A 17332-nucleotide genomic window follows, 5' to 3' on the forward strand; every position below is an offset into this window, starting at 1 on the left:
AACTCTATGCATTACCAAAAGGTTCAAAATGCACAAACACATCTTACTGTGAATTTAAAGTCGCCTGTGGTGTTCTGAACTGGAATCATTGAGGTCTCAATAAAAGTTTTTCAGCTTTCTGCATTACCAGGAGGTACAAAATGCAGAAATTCATTTTAAAAGGTGAAACAGAGGGGGGATTTCCCATACAGAGGTTAAGGCTAGTACTATACTTAAATAGCTTTTAAATGCAAACTAACAGAAATTGGCTCTTGGTCATGGTGTAAAAGAGTCTTGAATAAACAAATCTGATTTCTGAAGGAAGATTAGAGCTACTCCAAGATTAAATTACACTTCCCAGGAGGTAGGTTTATGTCAATGAAGATCAACGAATACCACCAGCTAGACAAGTTCTTGCTGACAGAAGTGACCCATTCCAATGTTTTGATGAAATTAGTTTCTTAGATTGTTTTTGAATGCATAAACTCTATGGAGATTATTTCGCTTTTCAAACCCAGGCTTTCATCTGCTTTCCAAAGACAATGGCCTGTACCAGTTTTTCTGCAGGTACTCATAACTTTACAGTTTTTGGCATGTGGCACCTTTCACAGAGAAACTGGGGTTTTATGTGGTGTCAGTAACCCAACAGTATGAAAAGTATGCATGACTATTTGTGAATCGACATTACATAAACTTCCCTGATGCTACAACTCAGACTAACTACAAGGTACAATTCAATTAATATGGGAACTTCCCAGGAATCATAGGCTACATTGATAAAACATGATGGTCCATATGGCCTCCTCTAGTTTGTAAATTTCTTTGTTCTTTGTTCTAAAACCCATAATCCCAAAAAACATCCCTCTGCTCGAGATACTGAGAAATACAGGAACTGCAATGTCCAAGGTGTATGCACTCCCCAGTTACAGTTTTCAAATCTGATTCCCAGATTTTCATCTGCGTATGCTCAGTTGGAAAGAGGAGATCATAATGGAATATTGCATGGTGACATTGAGTATGCTCAGAAGAATTTTTTGTTTACACCTGTAGAAGAAAAAAGTTATCTCCAAATGACCATCCTGTATCTTAACATTAGGCAGAAAAGTAATTAAGTGCATAACTCAGGGTTGGTAAGGTAAAATCTTCTTTATTAGTGTGGTGATGCAAATTAGGGTGACAGAGTGCTCCACATATCCTGGGTACTTGGACACCCAAAAAAAGAGGTGCCCCATTATATGCTTTTTCAACCTCTCTTACAAGAGCTTCATCAACATGATTGGATTTCCTCTCCTCTCCTCCAATTGTGCGTACATAAGGATTATATAATTAACTACCTGCAATTACCTATTGTTACACGTTGTTTGTACTGACAGTGGTTATGCAAGTGTACCTGTGATATCCTATAATGGCCTTAAGTACTTCATATTACTATCTCAAACTATCACAAACAGGATTCCCCCTCCCAGCTTCTCATATGCTGTTTGCTGTTACCATGACAACCTTCCTTCACAGACCACAGCTTCCCTTTAGTCAGCTACCAGATGCATCCCCTTCTTTTCAATTATGACAATTTCGCTAACTTGTGCCAGGTTAGCGTGCTCCACAGTGTGTTCCCTTCCCAGCATGCACACGTCCTCTCAGGAGTCCACAAGAACAAGCAATATCTCCCTGCCTAAGGCCAGGGACAGAACAACAATCCCCATAATCCACCCACCCCACCTTTAAATATTCTTCAACACAACATACTTGCACCCAACAACAACTGAACAGATGCACTACAACCAGGCTCATATGGGCACTAGGAGTCTAGTAGAGCACATATTTGGTGTTTGGAAGCGTCATGTTCAGTGCCTTCACAAAACACCACAAAACATGCTGCACCATCACCATTGGAAGAGCTTTTCTTCACAATTACATGAAATATAAGATATAAGAGGATGACAATGCAGAAGTACCATCATTTACAACAAAACACAGAGGACTTGCATAAAGAGATGCTTTTGCATTGTGCGACTTTATTTATTTTTGACATTACCATTTCATACTGCTAGCATCAGATATACAGTATTTTCACATGTAATAAGCAAATTATTTCTAAAAATGTATATTTTGTCTGGTATATTAAAGAAACACCCAAAATATCCAATATGATTTAATAAAACAATGTTTATTCCAGATTCATGCATTTATGTGACATTTGAGACAGCTGCATATCTCTCTCCATCTTTATTTCCAGTTTTATTTGGAGTATCTTCATTTTTATGTTCCTCCTTCAGATACTTCGACTTGTGTTCATGAAAATCATTAGCCAGCCTTTTATGGATTGGGACTCTTTTGTTCTGGTGACTAGTACTGACAGACACTGCCACCGTAGCTTCTGAGGATGTGGAGGGTACACTACCTTTCAATTCTTCACTTTTGTCCATTTGACTTTTTCCTTTACACAAAACAGTTCATATATGATCAAATAAATGCATATTAAATAAGAAATATTTCAGATCAGATGACAGAAAAAAAATGAAATAGTTTGAAAGGAGAGAAAGAAAAGGCAAAATGAAATGCACTAATATACTGTATAGGTGCATGTGATCCCTCATCTTAACTGCCTAGATCAGGGGTGTCAAACTCCAGTCCTGAAAGACTAGAGCCCCACACGTTTCTGGGTTTCCCCTCCTCTAACACACCTGATTCAACTCCTTGCACCTCCTTGTGCTAATTACCACACAGCTCTTGAGCTGTCATTTGTGGTAGATAAGAACTAAGCTACACAGGACTCTGGCCCTCCAGGACTGGATTTTGACACCCCTGTCCTAAGGTGAAGCTGGAAGTTGTTAATGTGAACACAAGTACAGAACAGGTATTTTTTTAATGCTGCAGCATACTGGATACTTGTTATGCTTTGTATTTTTAAGACAATATTTGTATTGCGCAGTTTTAATATAAAGCTGAAAGTGACTAACATAAACACAGTACAAGTCAGGTACAGTTTATTTTCTAAATGTACACCTTAATGGATATTTATTTTTAATTACTTGAGAGAATATTTATTTTGATTTACTCAAGTAAATCTTTGTTTTTTACTAGGAGGTAGCAGGAGTATTGACAGAAACTTTTAATTTAAGATAGTCATACTCTTTTCAGTAAAACACTGTTTAATAAAGAAAAAAGCAATTTATGTTTTGTTTCTTTTCCCCCCGCTGTGCTGAAAAGACACTAAACCGTGACTTCAAAACTGAGGTACATACTGAATCAAAATTTGTGGTCATCCAGGGGAGATCCTCTGGATGTCCCTTGTTTATGTCCCTAGCATTACTGCTAAAATGTTAAATACTATTTATGAAAAATGCATTTGCATCGGTTTATTGTCCATAATTGTCATTAAAAAGTCCATAATAAGTACTCTGGACGTCCCTTAAAGTCATCGTCAGAATGGAGGAAAAAAAAAACAACCTTTTGGATGTCTTAAGGAAGTCCTTTGATGACATCCAGATGTCCTAAGGCCATATTACTGTATTACTGTTTGCTGAGTACTTATGTATGCTACTGCACAAGAACATTCTACTGCTACCTAAACTACCAACCTCAGTTCACTGCAGTGATTACTTTACTACATAATATGTACAGTCAGGACCATAAATATTTGGACACTGACACAAGTTTTATTATTTTACCTGTTTACTGAAATATATTCCAATTGAAGCCATACAATGGGCATGGACAGAAAGTGCAGACTCTCAGATTTCATTTTAGGGTATCCACATTCAAATGAAGGGTTTAGGAGTTTCAGCTCATTAACACGTGCCACCCTCTCTTTAAAGGGGCCAAAAGTAATTGGACAATTCACTTAAAAGCGATTTCATGAACAGGTGTGGGCAATTCCTTCGTTCTTTCATTATCAATTAAGCAGATAAAAGGCCTGGAGTTGATTTGAGGTGTCTTGTTTGCATTTGGAAGATTGAAGTGTGAACATACAACATGCGGTCAAAGGAACTCAACATGCAGGTGAAACAGGCCATCCCGAGGCTGCAAAAAAGAAAAAAAAAACAATTTGAGAAATTGCCACAACATTAGGAGTGGCAAAATCCACAGTTTGGTACATCCTGAGAAAGCAAGCAAGCATTGGTGAACTCAGCAACGCAAAAAGGCCTGGACCTCCACGGACGACAACAATGGTGGATGATTGCAGAACTTCCATGGTGAAGAGAAACCCCTTTGTAACAGCCAACCAAGTGAACAACAGTAAGTTGTCTGTGAAGGGCAGCCACCCTTAGCATCGCCCAAGGAGCTGGGGGATAAGGGCCTTGCTCAAGGACCCGCAGACGTGCTGAGGCTGGGCTTGAACCGGCAACCTTCTGATTACAGGCACACAGGCTTTGCCCACTGAGCCACCCGCCGTAAAACATGATGGAGGCAGTATGATGGCTTGGGTGTGCATGGCTGCCAGTGGCACTGGGTCTTTAGTGTTTCTTGATGATGTGATACAGGATGGAAGCAGCCGAATGAATGCTGAGGTGTTCAGAGACATAATGTCTGCTCATATTTCATAATACAGATGGACAATAACCCAAAACACACAGCAAAAGCAACCCAGAACTTTATTACAGCAAAGAAGTGGAATATTCTCGAATAGCCAAGTTAGTCACCTGATCCCAACCCCATTGAGCATGCATTTCACTTGCTAAAGACTAAACTACAGACAAAAAGACCCTCAAACAAACAGCAACTTAAAGCTGCTGTAGTAAACACCTGGCAGAGCATTAAAAAGTAGGAAACCCAGTGTCTAGTCATGTTCAAGACTTCAGGCATGCAAATAGTTTTCTACTAAGTATTAGAATTGAACATTTTATTTGCAGTTACACTCACCTAAAGGATCATTAGGAACACCATACTAATACGGTGTTTGACCCCCTTTCGCCTTCAGAACTGCCTTAATTCTACGTGGCATTGATTCAACAAGGTGCTGAAAGCATTCTTTAGAAATGTTGGCCCATATTGATAGGATAGCATCTTGCAGTTGATGGAGATTTGTGGGATGCACATCCAGAGCACGAAGCTCCCGTTCCACCACGTCCCAAAGATGCTCAATTGGGTTGTGATCTGGTGACTGTGGGGGCCATTTTAGTACAGTGAACTCATTGTCATGTTCAAGAAACCAATTTGAAATGATTCGAACTTTGTGACATGGTGCATTATCCTGCTGGAAGTAGCCATCAGAAGATGGGTACATGGTGGTCATAAAGGGATGGACATGGTCAGAAACAATGCTCAGGTAGGCCGTGGCATTTAAACGATGCCCAATTGGCACTAAGGGGCCTAAAGTGTGCCAAGAAAACATCCCCCACACCATTACACCACCACCACCAGCCTGCACAGTGGTAACAAGGCATGATGGATCCATGTTCTCATTCTGTTTACGCCAAATTCTGACTCTACCATTTGAATGTCTCAACAGAAATCGAGACTCATCAGACCAGGCAACATTTTTCCAGTCTTCAATTGTCCAATTTTGGTGAGCTCGTGCAAATTGTAGCCTCTTTTACCTATTTGTAGTGGAGATGAGTGGTACCCGGTGGGGTCTTCTGCTGTTGTAGCCCATCTGCCTCAAGGTTGTGCGTGTTGTGGCTTCACAAATGCTTTGCTGCATACCTCGGTTGTAACGAGTGGTTATTTCAGTCAAAGTTGCTCTTCTATCAGCTTGAATCAGTCGGCCCATTCTCCTCTGACCTCTAGCACCAACAAGGCATTTTCGCCCACAGGACTGCCGCATACTGGATGTTTTTCCCTTTTGCACACCATTCTTTGTAAACCCTAGAAATGGTTGTGCGTGAAAATCCCAGTAACTGAGCAGATTGTGAAATACTAAGACCGGCCCGTCTGGCACCAACAACCATGCCACGCTCAAAATTGCTTAAATCACCTTTCTTTCCCATTCTGACATTCAGTTTGGAGTTCAGGAGTTCAGAGAATAATCCTTTAGGTGAGTGTATATTAATTTGTCCAATTACTTATAAGCCCCTGAAAAGAGGGGATTGTGTAGAAAAATTACTTTAGTTCCCCACATTTTTATGCAATGTTGCTGTTCTACCCACTGAATTAAAGTTTGCACTTCAGATGCATTTGACTTCTTTTAAAAGTTAATGTCATGTACAGAACTTAAAAATTGAAAAACTATCTCTGTCCAAATATTTATGGTCCTGACTGTACTTACCTAATGGCCCTAACTAATGATGCATGCAAGGCTATATATGGGCTGTACTTTTCAGTGGTGCACTACAGGCTACAACATAAAATATACTGATGTATCAGTTTTCATGTCCTATATACTGCAAGGACTGGCATAATCAATTGGGCTGACACCATCAAGTTATGCTAATTTATTATTTTTTTTTACCCCAAGGAAACAACTTGGGCTTTGTGATTTTAATGATTATCCAGTATATTTTAACAAATCATTGTAAAGTTTACTGCCACTGCAGTTGCTTAAACTCTGTGCATTCATAATTTTTATCCTTGCTGGGACTTTTGTCACGTTTGTGACACGTTTGTGAAATATTTAATAAAAATTGAGGAGAAAAGCAAACAGGAATTAGTCACTGAAGGACATTTGTCTTCCTCTGTATGGAAATATTTTGGATTCTATAGAGAAATACAAGTGTTCTGTTGGTACAACTTACAGCAGCACCAACAAGTTATATAACAGACTATTGGTAGATAAATTCTGCTTAGCTACAAAATGCCCTGTCTATCCATTTTGATAAATGTCCACAATTATGAAATAAAAATTTGCAGCAGTAAATTTTGGAAACATGAATTTTTTATTTTGTACAACTTGATCGTATTGGACAAATGGGGGGGGGGGGAAGACAGCATTTTGAGCCCAATTTCAAATCAACTCAGGCTGGACCGGTAGGTCTGATGAAAGCAAATAATTCCGATGTTTTCTTCTCCCTTTTTTTTTTTTTTTTTTTTTAAAAAAAAATAAAATCAGAGAGGCATCCTATTTCCCTCTACACTTATCTTAACTGCATGACCAGTTTTTGTCAGCCGTTTTATGTCAGCAAAACGGCGCATCTGCTTGTCCACACGAGATAGACCCCTCTTCATTGGGCCCTTAGAGACAGAGACAGAATAACAGAAATATTGTTCCACTAAAGTAAACTTAAAACTTTAAATTTAATAAAAAAAAGTTTGTGTTGATAATTAAAGTTCAAGAAAACAAAAATAAAAAAAAATGAACCATTCGTGTCAAACAGTGTGTCTGTCACACATCACACACACTCAAAAAGCTGTTCTCTGGTATTAAACCAGTGGCTCAGCTTAACACACTAAATTTTACACTAGAAATGCAGAAGATCCATGACAAAGGTTAGAAAGTAACAGGAAACGATATGAAACCTTGTATATATCCAGCAATGACCTGTTGCTAGAAGGAACAAATCCTGGGGCTAGCAGAGTGATTTCGCCTTAAGGCCCTTAATCCCCATTGCTCCAGGGGCTGAGTGATCCTACTCTATAAACTACACTTGTACATCACTTTGGATTGTAAATTATTATTTGATACACCTTTACCAAAGTCAACCATAAAATACTGTGCTCAAAGGTTAACTGGCTCTAAAAACTGATTATCTTCCATTTCTCAGCAAAATAGGTTGGTAAGCAGGGCATTACTGCTGCTAAACTAAATCCAAGATGCTGTTAGTCATAGAGAACATAGAACATAGAGAACTATGTTTGACTGAATAATTAGATTAGAGATGAACATGCTTAGGCTGTCAGTGTATCATTTCCAGGCCAAAAGCATGGAGTGGCACATGTAGACACCCTGATGCTACAGGGGCATTCGATTGCCTTCCACACTGATCTTGACAGCACCCTAAAGTTTGCACAGTTTTCTTTGTTCTGCAAAACGACACTCGTGCTTCTCCAATCTGTTTATCCCCTTTCTTAAGCCCATCTATTGGAACCAACCAGACCTCAACTGCACCATCATAATACAAAGAGGTAGCTTAACAGTAGCAGTGACTATCACAGAAACATAATACACCTTCTTAAAACTTAATATGCTCCAAAATTTTTATGTTTAGGAGGAAAAACAGCATGAATACACCTAAATGTGCCTACCATTTAGTGATCTGGAAACTTACCCGATTAGCTTCTACATCCACATTCCACTTCGGGCGAACTACGTAGTCTTTATTTGATGGCATTGGTACCCTAGCACGGGCACAGAACCCTGGATCACCAGGTCGGAGTGCCCTGGGGTGCGAAGAGACCAGCTGTTAACTTTTCAACTTAAGATGCACATCATAAGAACATTTACAATTTACAAATGAGAGGAGGCCGTTCAGCCCATCAAGCTCATTTGGGGAGAACTTAACTAATAGCTCAGAGTTGTTAAAATCTTATCTAGCTCTGATATAAAAGGAACCCATGGTTTTAGCCTGCACTACATGAACATCAATCAAAGGAGACTAAAGCATACTCACTTTTCCTCCCCAGTTAACACTTTCTCAAGGTCTCTGCGTGGTGTCTGTCCCCCCGAACTGTGGAGAAAGGACAAGTGATTAAAGAACCATTAAAAAAGTTGCCATCGCCAGGTATTGAGTGCATATGCATACACACAGGAAACAGCATGCCCACAGGACACTGTATTACACTATAACAGCAACAAACAGTAAAATGTCACCAAGGGCCTGTTTCACAAAGCAGGATCTCTTGCTTAGGAAGATGACTTGTTGGGTTTAAGGTAGTCTGGGCTAAATGGAGTTCATTTTCATTCACTTACATTTAGCCCAGACTACCTTAATCCTGACAAGTTATCCGGCTATGCAAGAAATCCTGCTTTGTGAAACAGGGTCCTACATATCAAATTTTGCACAGTACAACTACTTATAACATAAAGGCATTACAATGATTTTGTACCTAGAAGACATTTTCTTTCTCCTTTACAGCAAAAAAGCAGTAAGACCTGGATTTACAAGTAGTTAAGTCAAGCTATATAGCTAAATCACTGTGAAGGTCAAACATATTGAAGCTAAGCAAATCACAGCTAAAATGCATAATAAAGTAATAAACTTATTATATAGCATATATATAGTTCTGAAATTTTACTATTTCCAATGTACTTGAATTACACAGTTTAAATTACCCTGGCCCTGTTCTGCTCAACTATTAGCTGGTCTTCAAATACTAAAATTTAAAATAATTTATTATACACTTATCTGCCATATCTCAGAATTCCAAAATAATTCAATGTTCAAAACAGGTAAACAATGATGCATTTGCTTGTCAATCAGCAGTACCAGTTTGGTGTTAAGATGTTTTTGGTCATTTGTAATGAATTTGAGGAAGCAAATAAAACAGGATAAACCCTATACAGAATGAAGGTTTATCTCTCTCACACACACACACACACACACAGATAGGCGATCCACATTTTTTCAGTTCCGATCCGATTCCGATACACAACTGCCGATACAGATTCTGATACAAGAGCTCTTTTTACTTTGTTATATTTTATATATTACTTTTTTTAAGCTAGTAAATAGATGGAAAAAAATATTTCATTAGGCTACTACAAACATACATGACGTACTGTTCCACCTCGTTTGTTTTAAGCGTTTTTGAGGCATTTGCAGTTCAATATGAATATCTTCAATGGAAGTACAAACAAGTCTTTTGTTCTTCAGCAGATTATTTAAAATTAACAAATTGTTTGATCTTGGATCAAAACACCACCAGTAAATACACATCTACAAAGTATTGGCCTTATACTCAATAATACAGAAACTGCAATGTAATGCGAGTGAAAATATGTTCAGGATGGTAAATACAATATATAGCAAGCACACTAACATTTTCCCCTCCATGGAAGAAAAATATATCTAACAGCTATTTCCCCCCCATGCAATAGTAAAGGCTGAAATACCTAAAATCTTTAATTCAACATTTTCTCACAACAAAATGCAAGTTGGCCAATTCTGAGATCTACATGCAACCATTCAGAATTTGGAATGAATTACATTAAACACCATGCAATCACACAAAACCTGGGTGGGGAGGAGAACACATCTGCCTCCTGTGCTTTTTCAACCTTCGGCTGCTCATTTTGAAGACTGAAGAGAGGGATAAGTGAGGTACAGCAAAAGCAATGGAAAGAAGGAATTCAAAAAAGGAGCAGGAGTACAACAGGGAAGGCAGAAGCTACAGATAGACTGGTTTTTATTATTCGGTTTAATTTCAGAACAAAATGTAAAATGAAGCAGAAAAAAAAAAACTGGGGAAGGAGCACTTATGCAAGCAATTTACCCAAGATGTCGACGAGTAGGCATCTGCTGGTCTAGATCTCTTTGTTGCCGTTCCTCTCTAGTCATACCTTTGTAGTTGGACGTTAAGCCAAAGATTGGGCGTGACCATTCATCTAAAGACATAACATGTAGATTACACCAGGAGTTCTCATGCACAAAACCTCTTTTTTCTTTACCAAAGGTGGAGTTTCAGCAACTGATATGAATTATGCCTTGGACGTTGTCATCGATTTCAGAAATAGAAATTTAGGTTTATACACTTCCAGTATAAAATAATGCATTGAGAGTACTGATTATGATTTAAATAATTTCATTATTGACCCTTACTGATGAGTTTAAGAGCAAGATCCTTGTTAGGTCTAGATTCCTTGGGATGTTTGTACAGGAACATGACAGCACGACCAATTCCACTGTGCTTCAGAGTCTCTTGACTCACACTAGGTAGCTGAAAAAGAAAGGTTTTCAGATAACAGTGTACATGGTCCAAACTTTGTAAACCCGCAAACAAAGAAGCCCAACACACTACCCCTTGTACTGACTTCCTGTAAAATCTTTAGAAGCTCCTCTCTTATCTTAAGGGCTGGAAGGCTCTTGTCTGGCAAAGGGCTGATCCATTCTTTAATGGCTGTCATCACACCACTGTCTATGAATGTTTCCTTCAAATCTTGCCTGAAAGAAAACACTCACTGCTTCAGATTCAGCCAATAACTGTTGATTAATAATTTTTAATCAATAAGAACCTTACTTCTTCAGGTGCATTACCACAGTAGGTAGCAAGGTAAGCTTCTTTAGGGCTGGCTTCTTCTGACTGTTCAATGTCCTATCTTCCTGTAAACACGAGATACATGAAGTATAGTAAGTGCAGTCATGCAGTGCTTAACAATAGTGATACATCCTGAGAAATGTGTTGTTAGGCGACTTAGTCATTGTGTGAACATCATAAAGTGTACTTACACAAACCAAAAAGTTATAGCCTAATACACACTTAGGCTATAGTAAAAACTTTTAAAAAGTAGAAAAAGTACTCTGAAATAACAATAAGTACAGTATTGTAAATAAACCAGTAACAGTTACTTATCATCAAGTATTATGTATTGCTAAACGTTTACCTCACTGGCAGCACAGTGGGTTTGTTTACACCAGCACCACCAGAAACATAGTGACGTGGTAGTGCAGCGCATTACTCACGAAGTGATCGTAATTTTTCAGCTCTGTTATCTTATGGAACAACTATCGTATATGTGGTCCATCACTGACCAAAACATCGTTATGCAGCATGACTGTATATAAAACAGCTTTCAAAGTGATCTCTAATGAACATTCACATCACATCAAGTTAAATATACCATTTCTTAAACTAATATTTCAACTATATATATAAAAAAAAACACAGAATTCTGCTGTGTATTATCCCAAGATAATAGCAATACCAGCGACTGAAGAACTTAACCTATACTGCTTCAAAGAAAGAATTTCACATTTAATGAATAAGACAAACAACTGTCTGAGAGGTTAGGATTAAAGGCACACACCTCAGCTGCCTCTGTCATCTTGGTGATCATGGCACTGACCACATCATCAGCGTCACTGATGAAAGTTCCCCCATCACGGTTCCGCCTTCGCTTGCCACTTTGTGCTTTCTTCCTAGCCAGCATCATGTCGAAATCTGAAACAAAGCTAGCACTGGAGAAGAAAGAATCAAATGTTTATTTTGAACTACAATGTAGAGAGTTATGTTACAATTATATACAAAGGGATGGAAGTGTAAGGTAACCCCCTAAACAGACAAATTTTTTAGAAAAGGGCCAGAAGTTTTATTTATATAAATATATAAAATATTGTGTGTTCTTGGTGTGACTCGGGCAGTTGTTGTGGCCATCCTGTACCTGTCACGTAGGTGTGATATTCGGATGTGCATGTTAATTAATTGATTATGGTTAATTGAACATGCATGGAAAACATTGTTTAGACCCTTTACAATGAAGATCTGTAAAGTTATTTGGATTTTTACAACATTGTTGAAATACACAGTCCTGAAAAAGGGACGTTTCTTTTTTTTTGCTGTGTGTGTGTGTGTGTGTGTGTGTGTGTGTGTATATATATATATATATATATATATATATATATATATATATAAATAAATAAATAAATAATGATTTGAACATGCCTCAGGCATACTTACTCTTTGTCCCCTCCTCCCATTGCATCATCAGAGTCAGAATCCTCAACTGCTGCTTTTTCTGATGAAACTCCTGATTGACTCTTCTCTTCTTCTAAGTCTTCTTGGTTGAAGCCCTACAAAAAAAGTGCCACCATAAGGTTGGATTTACCACCAGACGGACAAGTTGTGGTTGTGGCTTTGATCCTTGCACGTTAATTACAGTGTCTTGCAGGTTTCAGTAAGTTAAATTTAAAACCTTTTTAAGACCTTTTAAGACCATTATGAGTAAAATTTAAGACCAACACGATGCATTACTAGAAACATTAGAATTATACCAGAAATTCTCATATTTTAATGTCACTCATATCCTTAGCCCAACATCCACATATCATGTGTGTTTACAAAGTGCATTTTAATAAGTTCACATGTGTTTAAAGCATGTGGGAGTAGTATTTTAAGGCTTAAACTATAAAAAGGTTCATCTATATAGTCTTTCTATATCGCGGATTTTCACCTATCGCTGATGGGTCTGGAACGTAACTTCCGCGATAGGCGGGGATCGAGACCCATCAGCGATAGGTGAAAATCCGCGATATAGAAAGACCATATACATAAACTAGAATTGCAATTCTGTGTTATTAATAATCGTATATATCAGAACTGTAATATGTAATACACCTTACATATGCCATGAGGTACCAAACTGTTTAATAAAAGCTGAATGGACACGACATCAGGAATCAAATGTTTATTTTTTTCAGATAAGAGATACCAGCCTAAAAAACCTAAACAAAAGAAACCAATAAAAACATTGTGATATAATTTAAAACCTCTAACTGTCTGATTTTTAGCTGTACGTTAAAGTCAAGCCTTTCGGTGGAGAAGCAGCACAGAGGCCGTGAGATCGGGTGAACGAGGATTAATTAGAAGGAAGACAAAACAGGAACATCGAAGAAGCGCAAGATGGACGTCAATGACCGGACTAGAGAAACATACCTAACGCAGACTTAAATACATTAGACTAATGAAAACAACTACAAACAGCTGATAAACACGGGGATTCCACACGGGGTTAATGAGGGGGCGTGGCATACGGGAGGAGCAGACGAGCGGGGCAGGACATACTGTACTTTTAATCAGATTTTTTTAGATTTTCTAAGCAATTTTTATTCAAATAAGTTTTTTTTCCATCTCTATTTTGCTATTTTGTCTTGGTTTAACTTTTTAAAATCTTGTTTTTATAAGGCACATTAAATAACCCCTGTGTATGATAATAAAAACTTGCCTTGTCTTACCATAAGGAGACCGAGAAACGTTCTCCTCAAGACCACACGGAACTAAAAACTATATGCTGGAAACTAAGACATTCACAAGGTAACTCCATTAAAAGCTCTGTAAAAGTAGAAATGTGTTTATTTTATGATAAGATAACGTGAGCCAACTGGTGAGTAGTTGCCTTTTAACTGAAAAAATTCACTCGTCAGAGAAAAAAAAGTTACTACATCGCACTACATCAGAACATTTAAATTGCAATAATGTATGGCATGAAATAAACTTGTAACTATATCATTCAGTAATACAAATAAAACAACATACCGTTCACATTGGCCTCAAGAACTAAGTTAGCGTTTGATTCAACTGCACTTCCTGTTGTGGCTGAGCGTGTACCTGACGTCAATGGCTGAAAGTGCACGTTCTGCAGCCAGACACTTCTCAAACTGTTGTTTGTTTGCCTAGCTGCAGTGATCACGCAATGGGATTTGTAGTTTTATTACCACGCAGACACCGGTGCAGACCAGAAAACACAACCAACGGATTAGTTTTTACAGCGTTTTACTATTTTTTTTTCTGTGGACAACGCTTTTTGGGAATAAACGGAGGTAAGAATTTTAAGACTTGGGAAAATTAAACTTAAGATCTAGGATGAAAGACATTTTAAGGCCTTAAATTTAACTTTCTTAACTTTAGACTTTTTAAGACCTTGCGGGAACCCTGTAATTAGTATGTACACATTCTCCCTTTTCTTTTGTGTGCTTACTCCACCAACTGACATACAGTCATTTGCTTGCCAAGAGTGTGCACCATGCAATGGACCAGTATTGCATACAGGGTGTACAATGCCCCTAACTACAACCTGTCCTGGATGAGTGGCTCTAAAAGATTGATGGATATAAAACAAATGAGCACAAATACCGTAAACTCTTCTTCCTCCTCATCCCCCGACTCTCCAAAGATATCTGCGATCATCTTCCTGTGAAAATGCAAAATCCAATGTGTGGTTGGACTTGATAGTTAAATGCACTGGATTAAACACAAGTTAACATATATATACATATCTCTCTCTCTCTCTCACACACACTATATATATATATATATATATATATATATATATATATATATATATATATATATATATATATATATATATATATATATATATATATATATATATATATATAGAGAGAGAGAGAGAGAGAGAGAGAGAGAGAGAGAGAGAGAGAGAGTTCCTTTTAAACACTATCCAACTACAAATTATAAATTGTAACTGCTATAAAATTGATCACACAAGACAAACACTGACTTACTCTTCCTCATCAACCGAGTCACTGTCAGAGCCAAACAAGTTTTTCTGGTCCTTTTTTCCAAATTCAGTTCTGTTTCCATCTTCATCTTCCTCACTATCAGATCCCAGCTCCTGCAGTTTGGCTGCCATAGATTTTTCAGAAGACCGCAAACCTCCATCACTGGCTGAGATTTCTCCATCCAACAGTAAGCTTTCCTTCTCCACTAAAACACAAAAAACCCCCAAAGAGCAAGGGTTTAGATCAAATCTTGTGAGGAAAAGAACACTAATCTAAAAAACAAAATGGGCTATTCCTTGCATGCCAACAAACTCACTTGGCTTTATCTCATGCTCTTCATCCTCACTGTCAGAAAGAATGGCTTTCTTTCTTTTCACTAAAAAGAAAATAGGGCATTCAATGTGACCCAGCAGAAAGGACATTTGGATTGTAAGATTTGTGTGTTACATTTAACATATTTATAGACAGTGATTTTTAAAGCACCTCACATGACATTCATATTGAAGATTAGAATGACTATCACATACCAAGGTAAAACTACGGTGTGCTACTGTGTAAAGTGCATAAGTATGGCTGGCAGGAGAACTATTTAACACATCTAGATCAACAAGATTAAGTGTTTTTTACTTTTAATTTGTGGCTGACTAAAATACCTTTAATACCCATTTTGCTTTATAATTTTAAGTCTTGTACAAGCAAAACATTTAACAAAAAAGGGATATACTTACTGCCACGAGTAACTGAAATGCCTAATTTAACACAAAATGCTTAAAATGGATGACTTTATATTAAGTTAACTATAAGCACAGAGACTACAGACAGTCTAACTACCTGGTTTTTCTTTCCTGTCATCACTTTCTTCCAACTGCTCCAGCTCTTTATTCTCCTTTTGGTTCCTTCCTGTAGGCTGCTTCAGAGTTTCCTCTTCCTCACTATCTGACTCTATGATGGCCTTACGTTTACCTTTGCCTCTGCTGACCATCCTGTCATCAGATCCAATCTCAATATTCTGTTTTTTGGCCTCAGTTTCAGAGTCAGCATCCCCAGACTGGCCTCTCTGGACTGACATTTGCTCCTCAGAATCATTGTCATTAATATGCTGCTTTGGTTCATCATGTTCAGAGCTCTCCCTTCTTTTCAGGAGGTCCACCTCATTTGTGTCACTGGCAGTAGGTCTGGAAACACCCTGTTCCAAGTGACTGTCATGTACACCATTCTCAGAGTCGCTGTCGCCTTGCCCGAGATCATATTCATTTTGCATAATGTGCTCATCATTAGATTGGTTATCATGGGCTTCACCTTCTGCCTCACAGTCTTCATCCTGTGTATTGAAGGGGGAAAAGTTTACATTGTTTAAGATAAAAGGCATATACCGACTAAGGCATTTCTAAGCTAATTCAGGATCTTAAAATTGTCAATCGATTCCAATTAATTACAATTTATCGTAACACAAACTGGGAAAGTTCGCATAATGTATATACGTTTATTAATACATTACAATCCATAAGGAGAAAGACACCACCTCGAAACGACGTATGGCACTGTTCACGTCATCTTCGTCGAGGGATTCGGGCGCGAGCTCGTCCTGTACAGGGGTGCCACCGCCATCATCTGCAAACACATGGCGGTGACGAACATACGCTCTGCTAGAATAACATTCTTACCATCACCATTATCACCAAACCTCACTTGCTTAGCACTATACTTTTGATTTCTCTTTGTCAAAGCAACATACATCGTGAACAAATAGCACACTAGTACTAAATAATACTCACCCAACCATCTATCCAACTACCCAATGCAGTTATTTTGCTTTACGTATAACTACGTTATTTTAAAATAATAAAATTGGTCTGAAACACCAATTAAACTACCTGAACGGGCTCCGGAAAAGAATTCCTCTTCTCCATCCATCCGGTCTTTCAGCTTTGTGAAACTGTGAAGTTTAAGGTACCCGCGTTGCTGGAACGTGGCTGAATAATATTACAATACAGGTTGTAATCTCTAACAACCCTGAAAACCACAAAACAACGACAGGCTGATTCACTGGTAACCAAAACAATGCAGCGGTCGGGAGAGCCAGGCCTCTTAAGGCTAGAGAAGAAAAAAGTTGAAACTGTTAAAATTAAAAACTAAAATAAAAAAACGGAGTGTAAAATAAACAAGTACGAATAATTTAAATTATAAACGAATTACACGACAACATCATTATTTCCGATGTAATGTCCGCATTCACAAAATGGCAACTAACTAACTTCCTTCTACGCATGTGTGACTTTTACGCGCTTTCCTATGACGTGAAT

At 38.0% G+C, this 17332-nt stretch overlaps 1 protein-coding gene across 4 annotated transcripts; it reads right to left on the minus strand.

The window, feature by feature from the left end:
• Positions 1-2125: 2125 nt before the first annotated feature.
• On the minus strand, positions 2126-17307 carry iws1 (interacts with SUPT6H, CTD assembly factor 1). Of its 4 annotated transcripts, XR_011983435.1 has the most exons (17): positions 16904-17307; positions 16552-16640; positions 15861-16350; positions 15346-15405; positions 15033-15234; positions 14641-14698; positions 12469-12581; positions 11819-11969; positions 11032-11114; positions 10826-10955; positions 10614-10731; positions 10288-10399; positions 10029-10094; positions 8466-8522; positions 8124-8235; positions 5520-7089; positions 2126-4002 (listed from the first exon to the last, which is right to left on the minus strand). XR_011983435.1 is itself a non-coding variant. In XM_023804271.2 (16 exons), the coding sequence occupies exons 1-16, from the start codon at positions 16941-16943 to the stop codon at positions 6964-6966; spliced, it is 2007 nt and encodes a 668-aa protein (XP_023660039.2). In that variant the 5' UTR covers positions 16944-17307; the 3' UTR covers positions 2126-6963. The 4 variants fall into 4 exon arrangements, 3 of the variants coding, with proteins under 3 accessions (XP_023660039.2, XP_023660040.2, XP_023660041.2); XM_023804271.2 differs by having other exon boundaries at positions 2126-7089; XM_023804272.2 differs by lacking the exon at positions 10029-10094 and having other exon boundaries at positions 2126-7089; positions 16904-17306.
• Positions 17308-17332: the final 25 nt, after the last annotated feature.

The sequence above is a fragment of the Paramormyrops kingsleyae genome, chromosome 18 (assembly GCF_048594095.1).
Source record: "Paramormyrops kingsleyae isolate MSU_618 chromosome 18, PKINGS_0.4, whole genome shotgun sequence".
Classification (NCBI taxonomy): domain Eukaryota; kingdom Metazoa; phylum Chordata; class Actinopteri; order Osteoglossiformes; family Mormyridae; genus Paramormyrops; species Paramormyrops kingsleyae.